The following is a 20,266-nucleotide window of genomic DNA, read 5'->3' on the forward strand; positions in this document are numbered from 1 at the left end:
CATTTTTAAAAACTGAATTATTTATCTTTTTAATCATTGAGTTTTAAGAGCTCTTTTGATATTCTGGATACAGGTCCCTTACGAGATATATGATTCGCAAGTATTTTCTCTCATTCTGTGTTTTTTTTTTTTAAACTTCAGTTTTATAGAGATATATTCATATACCATACAGTCATCCACAGTGTACAGTCTATTGTTCACAGCATCATATAGTTGTGCATCCTTCTAGCTATTCCAATGCAATGAAAACTAAAAAGGGATATCTATACAATGCATAAGAATACCCTCCAGAGTGACCTCTCTACTCCATTTGAAATCTCTCAGCCGTTGAAACTTTATTGTGTTTCATCTCTCTTCCCCCTTTTGGTCAAGAAGATTTTCTCAATCCCATGATGCTGGGTCCAGGCTCATCTCCGGGAGTCATGTCCCACATTGTCAGGGAGATTTACAGCTCTGGGAGTCATGTCTCTGTTGGTTTTCTTTTTATTCTCTTGATAGTGTCCTTTGATGCAAAAAACTTTTTAACTGTAGTTTATCTTTTAGTGCTTTTGGTGTTATATTTAAGAAACCATTTCCAAATCCAAGGTCATGAAGATTTGCCTCTATATTTTCTTCTAAATGATTTTTGTAGTTTTACCTCTTAAATTTAAGCTTCTAATCAATTTTGAATTAATTTTTGTATATGGTATAAGTAGGGATCCAGCATAATTATAAGTTCTTTACATTAAATGAAACTATACACCCAGTATGGCTTATCCACAGTTCATTTAACTAGTAACCTGGTATGGGAAATGTAGGTTATTTCCAGTGTTTTTGTTATAATTAATGGTATTGCAATTAATAACCTCTTATGTAGGTCACTCCCCACTTGGGAAAGTTAAGTTGCAAGCAGGATGAATAATTAGACAGAATGTTTTTAAAAAGTTATTGTGAAGGTGGTTGTAGGGACAAAAGCGAGTGGTAATTTGTCGCCATTCTTTGTTTCTTCTTTGGAGCAAATTTGTGCTGCCTGCGCTTATACTCCAAGCATGCTGGGCTCTTCATATTGAATACTTACTAGTCAAGCTTCTGTTGGCACAGAAACTTTGTTTTTCCCAAGCTTATTGATGTCATGTTATATAAAATGGCAGTAACTGAGCAAAGAATTTTTGTACCAGAGGTTTAGACTTCAAGGTTATTTCCAAGGCCTCAGTGTAAATTATACATATTAAAAAATATATATATTTTAGGACTACATTTCCCTCTTTGGGTCTAAAGGATATTTATAGCTTGCTTTTTATCATTCTAGGAAATCATGTCATTATCAAAACAAACGGATGCACACTCCATCTGCATCCTCTTCTCTTCTGACATTTGATCATTCAAAGAGGGATTTTGTCCGTTTGACCTCTATTTTGCCCCCACAGACTCAGAGAGGGGTGAACTAGTTGTCTAAGGCCTTGCTGATACCTGGGTACTAAGTTATGCCTTTAAAAGTGCCTTGAGGGCATGAGCCACATCTCCATTCTTTGAAGAATCTATTTTGCCAAGGACTGCAACTACCTAATGAATGCTTTTTGCAGAAAAAGAAGTGAGTTTTTTTGCCCTGTGTTTATTTCTTCTTCTTCTTCTTCTTCTTTTTTTTTTTTTTTTTCTGCTGTTACCGTTGTACCTTGTGTGCTTTTGAACTGGTTATACAGTCTGATTATTTTTCCTTCCCATTGTTAGGTTTAGGGCACATGAATAAAGTAAGTGTCTTGACTTCTTGGTTAATTAATTATTCATCCAGTAATTATTTATTAAGTGTCTTCTACATATAGGGTTCAGCTTTAGGTATTGCAGTATATGTAGAAAATATATATAAAAATAAGACCTTATCTCTGAGGGAGACTACTGTTCAGTTAGAGGTATGAGGTCCATATGAAAAAAAAAAAAACCTTAAGATGAGTGGCCCAGATGAGGCCAAGATGGCAGCACAAAGCCCAATGAGCAGGCTACTGCAGTAATTCTTGACTTTGGGAGTATAGGCTGAGCTGTGGGGGCAAAAGGGTAATGCACAGAAAGGGGGAAAATGTGAGCAGTTCTGGGAAGAGTGACATGATAAACTTGGATTCTGCTCATAATCTTGATTGCTGATTCTGTTTTGGCAGTGCTCGACGGGAACCTTGGATTACATATTACAACGTTGCCAGTTGGCTCTGCAGAACGTGCGTGATGACATGGATGACGGTGCTGTCCTTTTGAAATCTTTAGAGCCTGCAGTTTTGAAACAAGGAGAAGAAATCCACAATGAGGTAAGAACTGTCAAGAACTGTGAAGGGTCTGAGATTCTACCCCATTTGCAAGCTATCCAGTTAACCTGCCACAGTTTCCTACAGGCAGAAGATACAAGACTCCTGGGTCAAAAGTTAAAGACAGTTTATTGATTACGACAGTGGCAATAACCAGAGTATCAGCACTGTTTGCCCAAGGCCCTGTTTCCACAGGGCATTGTGAAGCAAGCCAAATAGCATGTGCACCTGGAGAAGTTGCATTTTAGGAGAGGAACCTTGAGCTTAGGAAGCCTGAATCTTTTATAGTGGTAGTAAGCATTCCTGCCTTTTGTTCCAGTTCTAGATGCTATCTTTATTTTACAAAGCTGTAAACAAACCTGCCTTTTGTTCTGGAGGAAGACACTGTCTCTATCTTCCAAAGCTGTTCCCTATACAGACATCCTTGCAAAAAATCTGAAACAAGGGTCAGCCAGTGCTTTGCTCTCAAGACATGTAGAAACACAAGCAACCCATGAAGAATAGTCTTCAAACAAAGACTGATAGGAATCGAGGGTGGGCCCTGGGGGTGAGTGTCAGTGCCTTGCCCTTCATTTATGAAATTCGTCACAATTCTCCTATCTAGGAGTCCAGTAGGTCTTTGATCCCATGAATCAGTGTTTCTCAAACTCTACCATCCTCATTAGTACCTTTTCAATTTTTGCTTTAATGTTGGACTACAGATTTTTGTTATCTTTTTAATATTTTTCTTTAAATCAACTCACTTTTTTACTTAAAGTTCTTACTATCCCAAAGAAAAAGGAACCACAAAAATAAATCCAGTGAAAACAGAGTAATGTTATGTTCCATCAGACACCTTTGCCTGCAGAAGGCTCTGAGCTTAAGTCTGCTTTCTTCATGTTAAAAAGGGAGATTAGTCATGATGGTTGCACACTTAAAACTCATTGAATTGAACTCTTAAAATGGGTGAATTTTGTGCTGGGTAAATCATACCTCAAAACAACTCTTACAGAGAGATTCGCAGGTGGTGGAGGATTATTGAAGGCTATCACCAATATAAGACTTTCTTTTTAACATGATCAGAAGGATTGATGGAGAGCTTGGAACACAAAAATGTTCTCATTCAATTTTTGAATAAATAATTACTAAGCATGTGTCAGGCACTGTTCTAGGTGCTTTGGATATGTTGGTAAATGAAATATATATTCTAGTGGAGGGAGACAACAATAAATAATAAATATATTACATTGGTAATTATATAGTTTGTTAGAAGTTGATAAGTACCACAGGAAAACAAACAAACAGAGCAAGGTAATGGAGACATGGAGAGCTAGAGTGGAGGATGTCTGGTGTTCTGCACAGTTAAGGAGGGCCGGGATGGTTGGAGTGGAGGCCACAGGTAGTAGTCACAGAGATGGTCCTGGGGTACTGGAGAGCAGCAGATTGTGTAGGTTCCTGGTCCATATTTTGTGAAGCACTGCCATAAGCAAACCCAAGGCAAAGAAATCCTGCCCTTCCGAGGGAATAATAACCACTTCTGCTAAATTGAACCCAGGGCTGACTTTTTTCCCTTCATTGTTCTTGGTAAGTGCCCTGCTTTCTCTCCCACCAGTCCCTGCTGAGAACACTGCTCGTGGTTAGAATTTCAGGAAAGATGAGTATTTAAGGGCCTGATGACCTCACTGAATTAGACCTGGGAGCAAAGCTTTGTCTTTCTCCATATTTGTAGTATAAAAATTTAAGTATTTCCTTCTCAAAAATCCTTTCACTTTTAGCAGTCAGGATGGCTGAATGAATGCCTTCTCTAACATGCATATGGGCTACGGTTTTTCCTGTCCTTTCTGGTCTCCCTCTGTGATGACTGTGATGTTTTGCTGTCATCAGTGGAGGGGAATTGAGATACCTGTAATATCACACAATTTATCCAACAGTAGCATGAGGGCAGCTGAATCTGTCTGCTGCAGGAAGTGTGGCTGGCTGCTTTTGACACTGTGTATGTTATGGAGGTGGGACTGGGTGTATCAGAAACTGTAGCCCCTGAGGCCAGCCTGGAGTTGAATGGAGAGAGCTCTTGAATCTAAATAGCATGTGTGCCAATCTTTTCCTTCCCTGCAATCTTTGATTTTTCAAAGTCATCGCATGACTTTAAGAATCAATTCCATATGTTAGGGCACATAGTCAGATAGTGTTATTTTGCCACACAAGTTGGCATGCTCACTCTTTACTGTGTTCTGTTGTTACATGAAAGCCCAAATGTCCATAATAGTTACCCTGGCTTCATATTGTTTCTTTTCCTCTTTCTTAAAGCCCACATGCCTTTACTGGACTAATTATAGGATGAAGCCCATGGTTTTACATGTGCAAGTTTTCAGACTGTGTGGGTTTAGTTGTGGCTTCTTTTCCTTGTCTTAGATGATTTCTAACTAAGCAATTTGGGAATTTGGGGGAGTAGCTTTTGGAGATGTTTTTTCAATTTAATATGCTCAGAAAATAATTGAGTTTGATTATAAGCAGAATCTTCCTGTGTTGTTAGGTGGTCTTTTAAGGAAATTTTAAGGAAATTCTTAAAAATAGTGAAGTGTAGAATACAGTCTCTTCACCTAGTAGATTTCCTCTAGGAAAATGTACTGTTTGATGGCATTGTATGGTTCTCCTTTGTTCTGATATGACCTGCGTCTTCCTGATAGCTGCTATGAAAGGGCCTTCATAAAGCCTCTCTTTGTAGACTGGACCTTAGCATATCTCCCCGGTCTAATGAGACATTAACCCCAATGGACATGTGTACATCTCATGAAGGAATTGTGCGCACTGGCCTGGGACCGAGTTGAGAGCCCACACTAGCTTGGCAGAAGAAAAGTAGGTGATGTTTGCTTACCTGTAGGAGTGATGGACAAGATTTACAATGACATTGGGACGTAGTGGCTCAGAAGAATGATTTTGGAAACTTACCAGCCTTGTTCCCTGATGGGTGGGTGCCTCCGTCTCTTCCTCTCCTTCAGACTTTTATAAAGGCCTTCTTTGGAGAAAAGCTTTTCTTGATTGAGATCTTTATTGACTAGTCCATGGAGAAGGTAAGTGCAGTGAAGAGGGTTGTAGAGATGGTTTTCCGGTCACAGCTATGAAACTAAAACTATTAGGAGCATGTTCTCATTTCTCTCTGATGAGTGAGAAGGCCTTTTAAGATCCTACTGGGCCTGGGTGTGTCAGTAAGCCTCTGGATGCCTGTGGGTGCTAGTTAACCCATGTATTGCCCAAAAGATTAGATAATAGTGAATTTTCATTAAGTGTTTGTCCAGAATCAGTGAGTTTGAGAAAACCTGGAGAGAAGGCCTCCATTTTGTCTCCCTGCTCTTAGCATCTGCAGGGGATCTGCCTACCCGTGGAATGTTCCTTGTCCTCAAATCACCTGCTGCCCTCCTGACAGCTTGTCTTTTATTTTTGCTAGCTGTTGGCTGTGAGCTTCCCTGGAGGGACTACACTCGGGAGACAGTGTGAAGACGCTGCTCCTGACGGGATTAGAACTTTGTCAGTCAGGCAATATGGTTAGGCTTTGACTTGTTTTAGCCTGAAGTAATAGGACTTCAATTCCATTCTGACGCCTGGCCCTTTGGGTTTTGTACATTGTCCACCCTGCAGCTTTCCTTCCTAATCCCAGAGTTGGGGGAGGGGAGGGGAGATCAGCACCTTTTTTTTTTTAATCTCAAACTGAATCAAGCAGTTGGAAATATTTTTTGTTTCCTTAATTAATTTTAAGAAAGGAGCTGACTTCTCTTGGCAACATGGGGAGCTGGTGAGAGTGGCATTTGATTAAAATCGTCTCATATTTTATACCCACAACGTTGAAATGAAAAAGTCGGTTTACGGAGTTGAATAAAATGCATGCCATTGGATTTGATGTCCAGGAAGATTGTATCTCATGGGCAATACTTCCAATTCATGAATAAAACTCTGTTGGGATTAGGTCCTCAATATTGAACTTTTCTGAGTGGCGTTAATGGAAGGGATGTTGGCATGAATTGATGTGGGAGTTAAGACTTTTTCTGCTCAGAAAATTTCGTAAGATTTTGAGATCCTTGAGGACAAGAGGTCCTAGGCCTTGTTTGGTTTATATGCCCAGCATCTAGTAGTGCTTGGCATATAGCAAGCAGTGTTGTGTGTGTGTGTGTGTGTGTGTGTGTGTGTGTATGTATGTGTACATACCCTTTAAGTTAAAAATATTCCAATTGAGAAAATAAGAACTCTTTAATAAAAAGAATAATTAATTGCTAGCATTATTGAGTGTCAGCTATTTATCAGGCACTCTTCTAAGTGCCTCTCTGTATTAACCCATTTAATCCTCACCACTGACCTATGTGATTATTATATAATTATCCCCATTTTACAAATGACATAGCTATTCAATAGTGGAGCCTAGTTTTGAACTGATTCTAGAGCCCTTATTATTAACCATGAGCCTATCTGCCTCAGAAGATAACTGGGCATTTGAGGAAGAAGATGAGGGCATTATTTATTAAAATGGACGGGCTCTTTCTTTACTTTCTTGTCTTAGGTAAGGTCCCAGGTATGCCCTCTCTCCTTGCTTCTGAGTTTTAATTTACTGAAATCCAGACTCCTATGTACCTTGACATGTTGAATGAACTATTTACCTCTGATAATCTGTTTTATTCCCGTGATGCAACGGTTGCAAAGGTGTATATATTTTGTCCTCTTCAATGGAAATATCCAGCCTCAACTAGGAAAACCTTTTACAGTTTTCAGCTTTCCCTAATAGGCTTGATCCTTTGCCTACAGGCTATTATTCCTGTAGTGTGAACAAATCTCATGTGAAATCCATTAAAAAGGTCTCATTTTTTCTTTAATAATAAATATGTTGTTAAACCGGTGTCTTCACAGAAGTTGGACTATGCTTGTATTCATTTTCCTTTCAAAGCACTCAAATTTACTTCTGTTAACCACTGTCTTTTAATACCACAAATGAGGTTTAGCAACTGTTGTCTTAATATCGTCTACATTCCTTTTTTGTTTTGTTTTGTTTTATTTAAACAGCTTTAACTGAAATCAGTTCAACATATCAAACAAGCATTTAGTTAATGTAAACTAAAACCCTTTCATATGACTTGCTGTTCTCAGGTTAGTTATTTGAGCCATTTTCAACACTGTTAAATCTTCAGGGGTTGCTTTTGTTTCCCTCATGAAAGTTCTAATATGGATAAACAAACAAAAAAATTCTTTGTGGTAACAGGTGAAGATTACAATAGCTCTGAGTGTATATGGATCATGATTACCTTAGCAAAGTCAGGTGATCCAGCATTAAGCTGTGAGAGCTCTATATTTCTCTAGAGGGCAGGGGTGAAAGGAGTTTTTCAGGTGAATGGAGTTGTGCTTTGATGGTGAAATTTTATTTTCAAATTGAAGATGAGTGATGGAAGGATAGAAAATGCATAGGAAACAGTCTTAATCTTTCTAAATCTTTAATACCCCCCATCTACATATGTTAGGATTATTTCAGTTGCAAGGGACAGAAAACTGAACTCACATTTTCTCAAGTTAAGAGAGCTTCAGGAATAGCTTGATCAAGAGTCTGTTTATGTCACCAAGACCTGGCTTTTATTTTAGCATCTTACAGCTACCTTCTACTATGTTGAATTCATTCTCCCCTTTTGGTGGAAAAATGGCTGCAGAATTTTCTTCCTATGTCTTCTCACAAACTCTTGAGACTTATTTTGACTGAACATATGCTTACTCCCCTGAGCACAATTCTGTGCCCAGAGAAATATGGGAAGCTGATTGACTTACACCTGGGTCACACATTCCACCTTCGGTATTGGAGTTCAGACTTGGTCTGAGACTGGGCAAGGAATGGAGTCACAAATAAATAGTGGGGATTTTGCTAGAAGGAGGAGGAATGCTAAGGAGGCAAATGATAGAGATTTACTATAGTAGATTCATAGGAAGGACAAGAATACATTTTTGTAACATGTATTGTCATTTGCCCTGACTAAATTGAAAAGTGACAATTTGATGGCTCTGTGGGTTTAATGTATATTTCCATAGTTAATTTTATATTGTTTAGTTTTATGGACTGAGATCAGCTATAGCTCCTTCTGGCCCACAGGTAAATTCTTTATTTTTTTTTTAAATTTAAGGAAGCTATAATTGATATCTCTTAATATGTATCCATATTTTGCTTTTAATACAAGTCTTTAATAAACATGTCTAACAAAAACATCTTCTGTTTGATTATATCCTTCTCATCATACATAGTGCAGGCTGCTGTATACTTGAGGATCTCAGTATTTTAATTTATTTATAGTTTCCTCACATCTGACTAATAAAGGTGGTTGAAAACCTCTCCCCAGCCTGAGCTGGGTTGTTCTACTAAGAGAACTGCAGCTTTAAGACTTTCCTTTCCTTGGCTTGGCAAAACTGCTCTGGAGACTCCTAGTTTTAGTGGGAGCAGGTTAGGCTGTGCGTTTCTCTCCTTTCTCCGTATAGCTTTTAAGTTCCTGGAGGACAACTGAGTGATGAAGTCATTGTCCTTGCTTATCCAGCACAAGAGCACTATAATCACTGCCTTCTGTTTATGGTCCACAGGTTGAGTTTGAGTGGCTGAGACAGTTTTGGTTTCAAGGTAATCGATATAAAAAGTGCACCGATTGGTGGTGTCAACCCATGGCTCAACTGGAAGAAATGTGGAAGAAGATGGAAGGTGTGGTAAGTACATGACCATGGTAAGGACCATTGTTTCTGGGATGCTATGTTATATGAGTCCTCTGCTACCTAATTTGCATAGACAAAGGCATATTTAATTATATCACATTACTGAAATAGGTTATTCTTGGTAAGGTAATGGGAGCAGCCGAGACTGTCAGTACAACCTCATTTCAATTCAATGAACATTTATTGAATATTTCCTACTTTTCAGGTATTGTGCTGGGCATATGCTGGGAAGTAGTGATGACAACAATAATATCTAAAATTAATTTGCATTTTTATACATAGCAGACATTAACCAAAGGGTTTTCATTGTATTAACTTTTAAAATTCTTACAGCAGTTCTATCAGATATAGAAACTGTCACGAACCTAATTTACTGATGTGAAAATAGGCACAGAGAAATTAAGTACTTTGCTGAAGGTCACACAGTAAGTGATAGAGCAAGATTTAAACCCAGGCAATCTGTCTCTAGAGCGTGCACTCTCAACTTCTACATTCAAACATTAGCTAAAATGCAATGCTATAATAGAGATTAAAAAAAGAAAAAAAAAAGATCATTGCCCAGAGGAGGAAGTATTAAATTCAGACCACTGGAATTGGGAATGTTGTGAAGCGGCTGGTATGGCTTTTAGGGACCAGGTGGGGAGGAGTGGGGTGAGAAAGAGCATTTGGGGAGGAACTTTAGGCTCCAGAAACTGTAAGAACAGGATCAGAAGTGTGGCTATCCACTGTGACTCAAGCAAGAACTGCCGGGGATATAGCAGGAAACGGAGCTGGAGTACAAGCTAAGCCCTCCCAGCAGTCTCAAATTAAGTCTCAATTAAATAATAGTAATAACAGCAAACACTTACATGATATTAAGTACCAGACACTAAGTGTTTTCTGTGTAACTTATGTCACTTTTATGACAACCCCATAAAGTAGATATTATTTTGTCCTCATTTGACAAATGTGGAAAGTGAAGCACGAACGGCTCCTATAGCTACCTCAAGGTCGCACGGCTAATGGATGGAGGAGCTGGGATTTGCACTCTAGGGTCCATGCCCTCCACCACCTCACTGTTCTGCCTCCAAACAGTTGAATCTGGAATGTGGCAGAAAAGAGATAAAAGCCTGCTAAACTCCAGAGATAATGCCACTGCGCAGAATTTGAAATGTGCTAGAAACAGTAAACTAATCTGCAAATAAGGGTAGCTATTGCTAATCTCTATTTTATAAAAATGGAAATATCAAGTCAAGACCTTGAAGGCCCCAGTTTGAAAATGTGGGTCAGAATCCAGAAGTTCCTTCTTTCCAGGCATCTCTTCAAATCTTTAAACCATGCCTTTTTTTTTTTTTTTTAGTGAATAATAAAAAAGATAATAAAAAGAAAAATAAAATAAAATATCATATAGTACAATATAATACTAAGGTCAGACAACAACACCACCACCAAGAATCCCACATCTCTCCCTTATATCCCCCTCTCATACACATTTAGCTTTGGTATATTGCCGTTGTTACATTTAATGGAAGCATGTTACAATATTACTGTTAACCATAGACTCCAGTTTGCTTTGATTATATTTTTCCCCCACTACCATCCCTTTTTCAACACTCTGCATGGTTGACATTCATTCATTCTCCCACATGTAAAAACATTTTTATATTTGTATATTTAGTCACAGTCATTGACCACTCCAGTTTTTGCCAAGTTATACAGTCCCAGTCTTTATCATCAATCTTTACCTCTGGTATTATACATGCCCCTATCCCACCTCTTTCAGCTTTCAGCTTTACTCACAGATATCTTACTTCAGTGTACTTACAATATTGTGCTACCATCACACAGTATTATGCTACCCATTTCTGAATCTGTACAGTCAATCCTGCTGAACATTCTGTAGTCTCTTCAGCATCAAATACCCGATGTCTACCCTCTTTCTATCTCCTGGTAGCCTGTGTTATCAGCTTTTAACTCCCAAAGTTTGCTCATTAATGTTAGTTCATATTAATGAGATCATACAGTATTTGGCCTTTTGTTTCTGGCTAACTTCACTTAACATAATGTCCTCAAGGTTCATCCACGTTATTATATGTTCCGTGTCTTTTTTCTGTCTTACAGCTGCGTAATATTTCATCGTGTGTGTACCACAGTTTGTTTATCCACTCATCCGTTGATGGACATTTGGCCTGTTTCCATCTCTTTAAACCATGTCTTTTTGTGGATATGTGTTCTGGAGAAAAAATGTAATAATCCTTTTTTTTTTTTTTTGGGTGAATTAATAATATTACAAAAACTGATTTCTCCGAAGACCTGCGTCAGTGCAAAACTGAGCATTATAAAACTGAGTTGCCGGTGGTGTCCATGGGTTCATGCCTAGGTCTCCTTTGCTCATTCTATTCCTAAACTAAGCCTAAGTGGAGTGCTCTCCACTTACATGGGATGTGTATGTAAAGGCAGCGTCAATCTCAGGGAAGCTTTATTTTGCATTGTGTAATTCTGATTTTGTCCATTTACATGTAAGAACATCTTTATTTGCCACATTGTGTCTCTAGGACATCAGTTTGACTTTGGGATTTTAATTGGGCAACTCTGGAGTTTGATTGACAAACAAATAAGGAAGGAATGCTTACTGGTTTTGTTAAAAAAAATTCATTGCTTTTGGTCACGAGTTTTGTTTTGTTTTCTATTTTTTCTTTTTAAGTGAAATCTTTGTTATTGTGAGCATACAAGTGATGTTCATTTGTATTAATGTTTTTATTTGGTGGCAGTGGCACATTAGTTAGAGGGAATGTTTTCTATTTATTTTGTAGCTCTTATGTGAGAACTACTGAAAAGAACAGCAGTCTCTGGAATTTTCCAGAGCTGGTTTCCTTGCAGTTGGTGTGGCATTACTAAGTGTTCTGGGTGAAATCAATGGCAGCAGTGTCTTTGCTCAGCAAGCCTCGGGATATCATTATCAAGTAGATTGAAAGTTTGGGCCAAGATAAAAGGGATGGTCCATCTAAATTAAATTTAAGCATTGCTGCAAGCCTTTTAAAAGTGAATTTTAACAAATTCGTAATAATTTATTTTTCCTATTGGAAGAGACAGAAAAGAATAATCATTTGAAATGACTGTGGTTCTGTGACTCTGTTAGTGCACTGCCATCTGGCATTTGTATACTGGGGATGGAACTGGCCCTGGTGGGTTACATACCTGCCCGGCTCATTTTCTTCCAGTTGGAAGCAGTAGGGGGCAATGTTGAGCTACCAGTCTGAGGCCTTAAGATTCCAGCCTTTCAGGAAAATGCATGCAAATGTACCATTAACTGTCAAGAATTATCCGTGTTGCTTCAAGTTAGTTGTAATCTCCAAGATTCCGTAACACAGGAAATCAGTGGTGGGTTAACAAATTCAACAGCAATTTAACATAAAAAGTGCAGTGTTTGGTGCCCATTTAGATTCCACAGAATTAGACTGATTTAAAAGGCATTTCTGAATGTACTCACTTTGCTTCCAGGCAATATATTACTCAATATTATTATCATGTTAGATTAATGATTCTTCTTTATCATCCTGCTCTTTTTGAATTGTAAAAATCATGTGTGTTGTGGAGAGATTCCTCAAACAAATGCATTTTGTCTGTTCTGCAACACAGTATTGATCTCTCTTGATGAGAAAATAAAACAAAAAACCTTAGGCAATATGTGCATTACTTTTCACCTTTTGCTTATGACTAAAGCAACCTTTGGCGGCCCTTGTACCAGCGAAGAGACCTGTGTTGTAATTTCTCTCAGTCTTTGTGTTCTTTTTTTCACTTTGTGGTTGGAAGGTGTAGTCTTAGGTAAGACATAGAAAGAGAATGGAAAATGAGCTTCGAAATCGCTTTTCTTCCATTAATGGTAATTGCTTCACATGTCATAACCAGACGCATATTTCAAAAAGTTAGTGAGCTGTCTATGAAACAACCCCAGCCTCTACTTCCCATTCTCTGTTCCAGCAAGCACCATTTTTATCACACTGTTTATTCTTGCCATTTCCCTCCCTGAGGATAGTTTTACTCTGTGCGTGCTCTTGTGATGTAAATGTTAAACCTTATATTTGAATGACATTCTGATAAAATGTCATATTTTCCCTGAATATTACCTCGTGAATTTATGAGCCATTAAGCCCAAAGCAACATAACCCTTTCTTATAACCTAGAAGTTTATAAGTTTAGCCTAGCCTTTCCGCTTCTCTTCGCTTCCTTTTCAGGAAGATATTATAACATTGTAGCCCTATTCAAATATTTGTATTTTACTCTATTTTCTTAAACCAAGGCAGTACTCTTCATCCAAGATTAGCTAGCGTATTATGAGGAGACTCTACAGGATAAGAGAGAGTTACCATTTGAAAGAAACTATGAGCTTTGCTTTCTGGGTAAAGAGAAATATGAAAAGCTGAAGTCTCCTGTGAGGGGAGGAAGTCTTGCTGTAGCCAGAGATGCAGTGGATAGGCCATTTGTCTCTCAGGGTCTGGTATCGCGCTTTGCAAAACTGACATTTATTTTACCTATAAAAATGTTTTAACACTATCAAATTCACAGCTATACAGAAAAGGTGCGAGCCGTCTAAATTGATGACATTTATTCATTTCCTTTTGACCGTAAAAAAATAAGTCAATTTGGTGTAAACCAATGGAAATATTCTAGAATAGTTTCCAGAATAAACATTTTAAAAAGGACTGACGATCTGTGTAGTCGAGAGAAATTTCTTCATGCTTCTTTTGTTGCTTTTTTTTCAAAAGAGAAAGAGTAGATCCTGATCGTTTTGAATGTTTTGAATTGCATTTCCTGTCTTGACAGTTCCTGGTGCTGGGGTAGCAATGTGTTTTTATGGCAGTTGGCCTTAATAACCTTTATTGACTTTAGTGGGTAGGAGCCAAGACTGGATTATTTTAATGTATCCGTTTTGAAACAGTGTAAAACGCAACATATAATTATGTTAGGTAAGCTGTAGACTGCATTTAATTCTACCCATTTATGTTAAAATTTGGCACAGGAGAGCAGAGAGATGTGGAAAGTGAGTAGGTGTTTTATTGAACAATGTTACCATTTTCTTGTTAAAGTTTTAAGAGAGAAATGTACTTAAGATTGTAAAGGTTGTCCCTTGGTCATAATAGTTTAATTTCAAGATGAGTCATGCCTTTTTCCCCGTCATTTTGACCTGTCTTAATCACCTGGGAAAGCTCATCTCAGGAAACAAGCCTGTTGCTGTATAGTGGAGTTCTCCTTAGCTAGGTTACACAGTTGTAGATTGAGCTGAGTAGCTGTTTGGTTTTGGAGAGATTATTATCACAGTGCTTTAGATTAAATTATTTTAGCTGAATAGAGGAACAAGGCTGCTTTTTCATATTCTGAAATCAGTACTGAGTACACTCGTATTTGCTTTCATATACCATCTGTCAAATTAGCTACATTCATTTTAAACTTTCTTCCAGGAGATTTTTTGGGGGGTGTGAAGAGCAGAGTGCTATAAATATAAAGATTAACTTTTGGTTTATTTTAATGGTTAAGCCATTAATTTATTATATACGCTCCCCCCCTCCCTTTTAGTGTTAATGTACAGTCTCAGTTGCATCTGCTAACGTAATTCCCGTTTCATTTTTCAGGGTTAGGATTTCTGAATCAGAAGCAGGGTATATCATAGTTATTTAGAATCTGGTGTGGGGTGTCTGGTGGTTTTAAATTAAAGTTTAAATTCTACTCTCCCACTTTTTATCTGGGACAGTGATGGGTGGCTCAGAATAAGCACAGACTGGAGGCAGGTAAACAGTCATAAGGACCCAGTACTTTGAATGCTGGATAGGTACACAGCTGCTGAGTTTTAGGACCTTTAGGTTAAGCATTGGAAATTTGGGAAAAAAAGAAAGCAGTCACTTTTCAGCTACAGCTGCCTAAAATCCTTGGTTCCTGTTTTTAGCTTATTTTAAATGTGTTCATTGAAGGTTGGTTCTTGCCATTCCCTTCCCTCCCCACCCACCCCCTCCAATTCCTCACAGAAGTATTGTTCTACTAAGGGTATGCTATCTGGGGGAAATGGTACATATAATTTAGCAATGCATTTCTAATAAGGTTTTAATTCCTTTCTCATGTCCTGCCCTCTGAATTTCTCTAACCCAGATTCTTCCATTTTCCCCTTAGTTGCTACAGACTTAGTAATGAACTTTTTTAAAAAATCAAAGTGTTGTATATCTTGCCTTTTTGGGAAAAAATTTACAATTCCAAGAAAATTCAAGCTTAAGCCTCAAAAACAGACTGCGCATCAAAAGCACAAAGGACTGTGTTTATGATTCTCTTTGAAGTTTTTTTGCAACTGGATAAGGAAAATTTTAGAAACCTTCTGATAGTGTTCGGGTAAATACTTAAACCCCTTTAGAGAATTTCACACACAGATACCGTGCAGCAGAAAAAAGGGATACTTATGTTTCGTAAAGCTGCTACAGCCTACAGCTTTGTACTTAAAGACAGAGGTGTTGAATAGAATTCTACTGAGGTTACATCCAGTGACAGTATCTCCAGGAACATCAGAGCAAACCAGTGGGTAGGACTTTCTGTTTTTAACCCTTGCATGCACTGAGAGTTGAGCTTTGTTGGTGCCAAGAACCCGGATGCGCCTGTTCAGTCCCAGGAATGTTGAGAGAAGCCTTAGCCCCAACCCTCTGCGCTGCACACGACAGGAGCGAGGCTCAAAATGCTGACGGTGGGGAGGCACGGTGACAGGAAATCACTTTTACTGGGGAAATGCCATGTAAAGCCTTGCCACCTCTCTGAACTGTCATTAGCGTATAGAGAGAAAAACCGGAACGAACAGCCAAGATTTCTATTTTAGCCTTGGTTTCATAGGATTTAGCTACAGTTTGCCAGCCTTTGTTTTGTATTTACCTAGCTGGACATTAGTATTTCACAGACACTCTGGATTTAAAAAAAATAATAATAATGGATTTTGTTGTTTTAAAGAATTCTTACTGCACTGAAATGCTGACGTGAAGGTGCAAGGAGGCTGCTGTTCCCTCGGGCGCTGTTGCAGCCTGGCTGCGGGAATTTATTTTGGATCTACTCGACTGGCAGACCGTCCTGGCATTTCAGATGTGAACTCCCATACCTGGTGCCGGAAGGGGAGGTCCAAAATTTCCATTTCTCGTGGAAAAGAAATAGCATAAAACAAATGTATACCTTGTTTTCTTCTAGGATTTTTTTTTTTTTTTTTTTTTTTTTTTTTGGTGTGGGGAGTATTAAATTCAGCCCTATCCTGTCATCTACCTAATTATACATACCTTTAAAATATTCTAGAAGAATCTCACTCTAGAAGAATGCAGTTGCATGAAAAAATAAATAAAAGTCAGCTGACCTACAATTTTGAAAAGGATGCAGAATTCCCAAGGGATATTGTATCTGTTATTGGGAATATTATAAAGATTTTTAGATCTTCTTTTTCAAGTTGGTTAATGACTGGTCTCTAAAACTGTCATCTCTGGCAAAAATTCGTGTGATGATCAAATGAAGAAGTTTATAAAGAATAAATTATTAGGCACATGAAAGCATCGCCAGAAGTGAAGGCGGTGGAACATTCCTCAGCTTCGGAAACCTTCCTTGCAGGTGGTTTGCCGGAGTCTTCCTCATGATGGTGTCCCTCCCCTTTCCTGCCTCCCTTCCTCCAGGTCGGGGTTCAGTCCTAGAGCTAAAGGGACTCCAAAGACTTGGAGCTCAGCCCTTCTCTTGTGATGTGTCTCCTCCACTGTGAGTTAAATATTTCTGGGGGCTGGGCTGGGAATCTTTGCATACTTTGCACAGATATCTATGGAGAAATGTGCTCCAAGTGCCAAATGTGGACTTACCGGAGAGGGGAGCAACTTGAGTCGCTCTCCTAGGCATTCAGGTTAACGTAGCCATCATCCTGCTCCCTCCTCACTGATACCTGCAAAATGATGATCCTTTTTTTTAAACCAAAGGAAATGGTGAGACATTGCCTTTTCAGTATTCCTCAGAATATCTTTGTGATCATTTGTAGGTGATATTTTAATACCATCTTTTTCCTAACAAGTAAATTATGATTTTCTCTACATGCTCTCAGCTCATCTGGAACCATTTGCGACAATCTCCATTGTAAATTCTCCCTTGATGTGTATAAAAATCTCAGAAAGATAATCTCCTTGTTTTCGATTGCTTGACAAAGTTGGTCTTCAGAACTAAGCTCCAATGTTATAGACATGTCTGCTTTGGTTATAAAGTCTTGTAGCAAGTGGTAGCTTGGTAATGTATAGTCTGCTTACTTAAATATTAATTTAAATGAGCAATTATGTGCAACTCCCATTACCACCAGTGCGCATACATTGTTGCCAGACACCGTTACCGGAGCAACTCTCGCCCCTTTTCAATCAACCTCCGCGCCCTCTCAGAACCAATCCAAGCCTTTAACCTCTACAGCTACCCCGCCCTCTAAACGCCCGATATAAGCTTGTACTCTCCCCTAATAAACTCTCTTGGCTTCTTCACCCTAAAAGAACCGTGTCCTGCCTGTTCCTTTCTCGCCGCCCTCCATACTTTGCACGCCTACGCCGAAAACCGGGCCCAGTCCCCCGCCTCGCCCTCGCCTCTGGAAAAGAACCCCCACCACCGGTACCCTCCAAGCAATCCTGAGAGCCTAAAATTTGGCAACCGGCCGCCACCTCCCCCCCCCAGACGAGTCAACTGCAACCGCAATTATGAAATACCCAGAATTATGCCTCCGATGTTCTTTAACAGATGTTGAAGCATTAAGAGATTTCTTACTTTATTTAACGTTGCAGACTTTTCATACAATTAATAGTGCGTTTTTCAAAGGATGAAAGTGGTGGGATATGCCATTGCCTGTAATAAATTAATGTTTTCTTGGTACTGAGTTCTCATATCCTGGGGCCCTTGAACAGTAGTTGGGAAAGGTGGGCAATATTCAGGCATCCAGGATTAGGTTAGCATGTCCAAAACCAAATTCTTGGATCCCATAATTCCCTGACCCTTCCCCCAGTGGTTCACAGTTCAATAATTGTCACCATCTAGCTGTCCAGCCTAAACCCTTGGAGTCCTCTTGACTTGTCTCTTTCTTGCACCTCACATCCAGAGCATTAGCAAATCCTTTTAGCTCTTCTTTCAAAATGTATTCCTAATCTGACCACCCTTCACCACCAGTTCTGCTACCACCTTGGTAAAATCCCCCACGGTTTGTAGAAATAGCCTCCTCACCAACCTCTCTGCTTCTACAACCCCATCTCCACCCCAGTCAGAGTGGCTCTTTAAAATGTGTCAGGTCACTTCACTGCCCTGGTCCAAACCTTCCAATGGCCTCCCATCGCATTCGGAAAGCCAGCTTCCTTACAGTGACCTCGTCCACTCTCCACCCTTTCTCCCCAGTTCTTCCCCCTCCCCCAGTGGCCTCCTCACCCAGGCTAGAACATGCTGAGCTCACTCCTGCCGCAGGGTCTTTGCATTTGCTGATCTCTCTGTCTGGAACATATTTTTCCCTTGCTGTGTATCGGGCTCACCGCTTCACTGCATTCTGGTCTCTCTGCCCGTGTACTTCCTTGGAGAGAGTTCCCCTGACCAAGCTCTCACATTCTAGAGAGCCCCTTATCCTGCTCTGCTTTGCTTCATATCGCTCTCCATCACTTTCCATTACACTATGGGTATGTTTTTTTGCCTGCCTCTACCTAATAGACTCCCCACAAGGGCAGGGTCTTTGTCTGTTTTATTCACAATTATTTCTCCAGCTCCCAGAGCAGCATCTGATACACAATAGGTGTTCAACACCTTTGTTAAAGTAATAAATTTATGTGAGGTCACTTTGCCAATCCTGCCTTTTCCTCTTACTCATGTTAATCATGGCCTTTACTAAATTCTTTTTAAATCTGTTCGTTTTCCTAAAATCTTAGTTCCTGCTTAATAGGAGTGTTTTGGGGTTAGTTTTATTTTTAAACAAACATAGCCCTCACAACAATACCCCAAAACACCTTTAACTTAAAAAAAAAAAAATCTAGAGGACAGAGAATGCATGAGAATGTCATGTTGTATACCTTTGGCATTTACAACTGAGAAGATTGGGCAATCGCTGTTGAACAACTTATGCAAATGTGAAGAATTTTTTCTTTTTTTAAATGAGAGGAGTAAGTAGGTTATTAGTGTCCCTAAGTAGCACTGCTGCTAAAACTTAGAATCATGGTGTTTTGCCTCCTTTGTTGGCATCCTTTACATTTTAGATTTTCCTATTCTCGGTAAACATCAAGGCACAAAATTAGATGAGTCCTTCATCAAAGCTTGGGACTTTTGGTTACTAATTTCCAGCGTTACACAGGGAAAGCAGCATGCACTGGACAGGTTTTGGCCACAGAACTAGGAAGTCCCTGAGGAGTAAACTGATTTCCACTAGACAAGCTGAAAACTGATTAAAATATTTATCATCCTTTGGGTATGCAATAGCTTTTGATGGTGGAGGGCATATTAATATTCATCTTTGCTGCTTGTCTACACTTCAGACAGATCCCAGGAAAGGATGTTCAGATGACCAGTTTTCTTTCCTCACCAGGAGTCTTGAGACCCTGTGTGTCTTGGCACCAAGAAATGCCTTTGTGATGTGTTTTGAGTTTTTCCTTTGGGGGATGGGGATTGAGGGAATACAAACCAGGAGAGACCTTCAGACTGGAAAGCTTTAAAGGATTATTTCTCTCACAAGAGGTCTTTTGCTAGAACAAAGGGAAAAAGTTTGGTTGTAATTTTATAGGAAGCGTAAGTGCTGGTGCTATCTGAAAAACATAAAGCAGACTTGGCTCCTTGGGTGAAGCCGGGGGATCTAAGCCTTACAGAGGATCTCGGCGTGGATGCCACTGGAGGCTGACGGTTCCCCTTCCTTTCCTCTCCTTTGTAGAGGAAGGAGAGAAGTCAGTTGTGTTTATACCTGGGGATTCGGTCTTCTGGCTTGTTCTTCCAGGGGTCTCCCTCTCTTTCTGTCCCCAGAGACAGAGTAGCAGGCCTAAGTAGCATAAAGTGGCCTGCTGGGGATCTTGGAACCTGACTTTTTGTTTATTTTTTTCCTTTAATGGGAGAATGCATCTGGCCTAATTAGTTTAGTTAATTAAGCAGTGTTATTTTTCTGTCAAGATTAGAATGGCCTTGATTGCATTTGGGATGAAGGGCAAGTAAAGCTCTGAAAGAACCTTACCTTTTTTATTGAGCAGTCTGAAAAACCTGGAAATAGAAGAGAACAGTCTCATAAAAAGGGTAATGCATTAAGAGCCTTGGTTTCCATTTCTTATATCTGAAAATTCAGA

At 39.3% G+C, this 20,266-nt stretch overlaps 1 protein-coding gene across 4 annotated transcripts in view; it reads left to right on the forward strand.

The window, feature by feature from the left end:
- The window catches only part of FTO (FTO alpha-ketoglutarate dependent dioxygenase), a 414,023-nt gene that overhangs the window by 190,488 nt on the left and 203,269 nt on the right, over positions 1–20,266 (forward strand). For all 4 annotated transcript variants that reach the window (XM_037815989.1, XM_037815991.1, XM_037815992.1 and 1 more), the window contains exons 6-7: positions 2,130–2,273; positions 8,844–8,963. In XM_037815989.1, the coding sequence (XP_037671917.1) occupies positions 2,130–2,273; positions 8,844–8,963 (264 nt within the window). The remainder of the gene's footprint in view (positions 1–2,129; positions 2,274–8,843; positions 8,964–20,266) is intronic.

This window comes from Choloepus didactylus, chromosome 22 (assembly GCF_015220235.1).
Source record: "Choloepus didactylus isolate mChoDid1 chromosome 22, mChoDid1.pri, whole genome shotgun sequence".
NCBI lineage: Eukaryota > Metazoa > Chordata > Mammalia > Pilosa > Megalonychidae > Choloepus > Choloepus didactylus.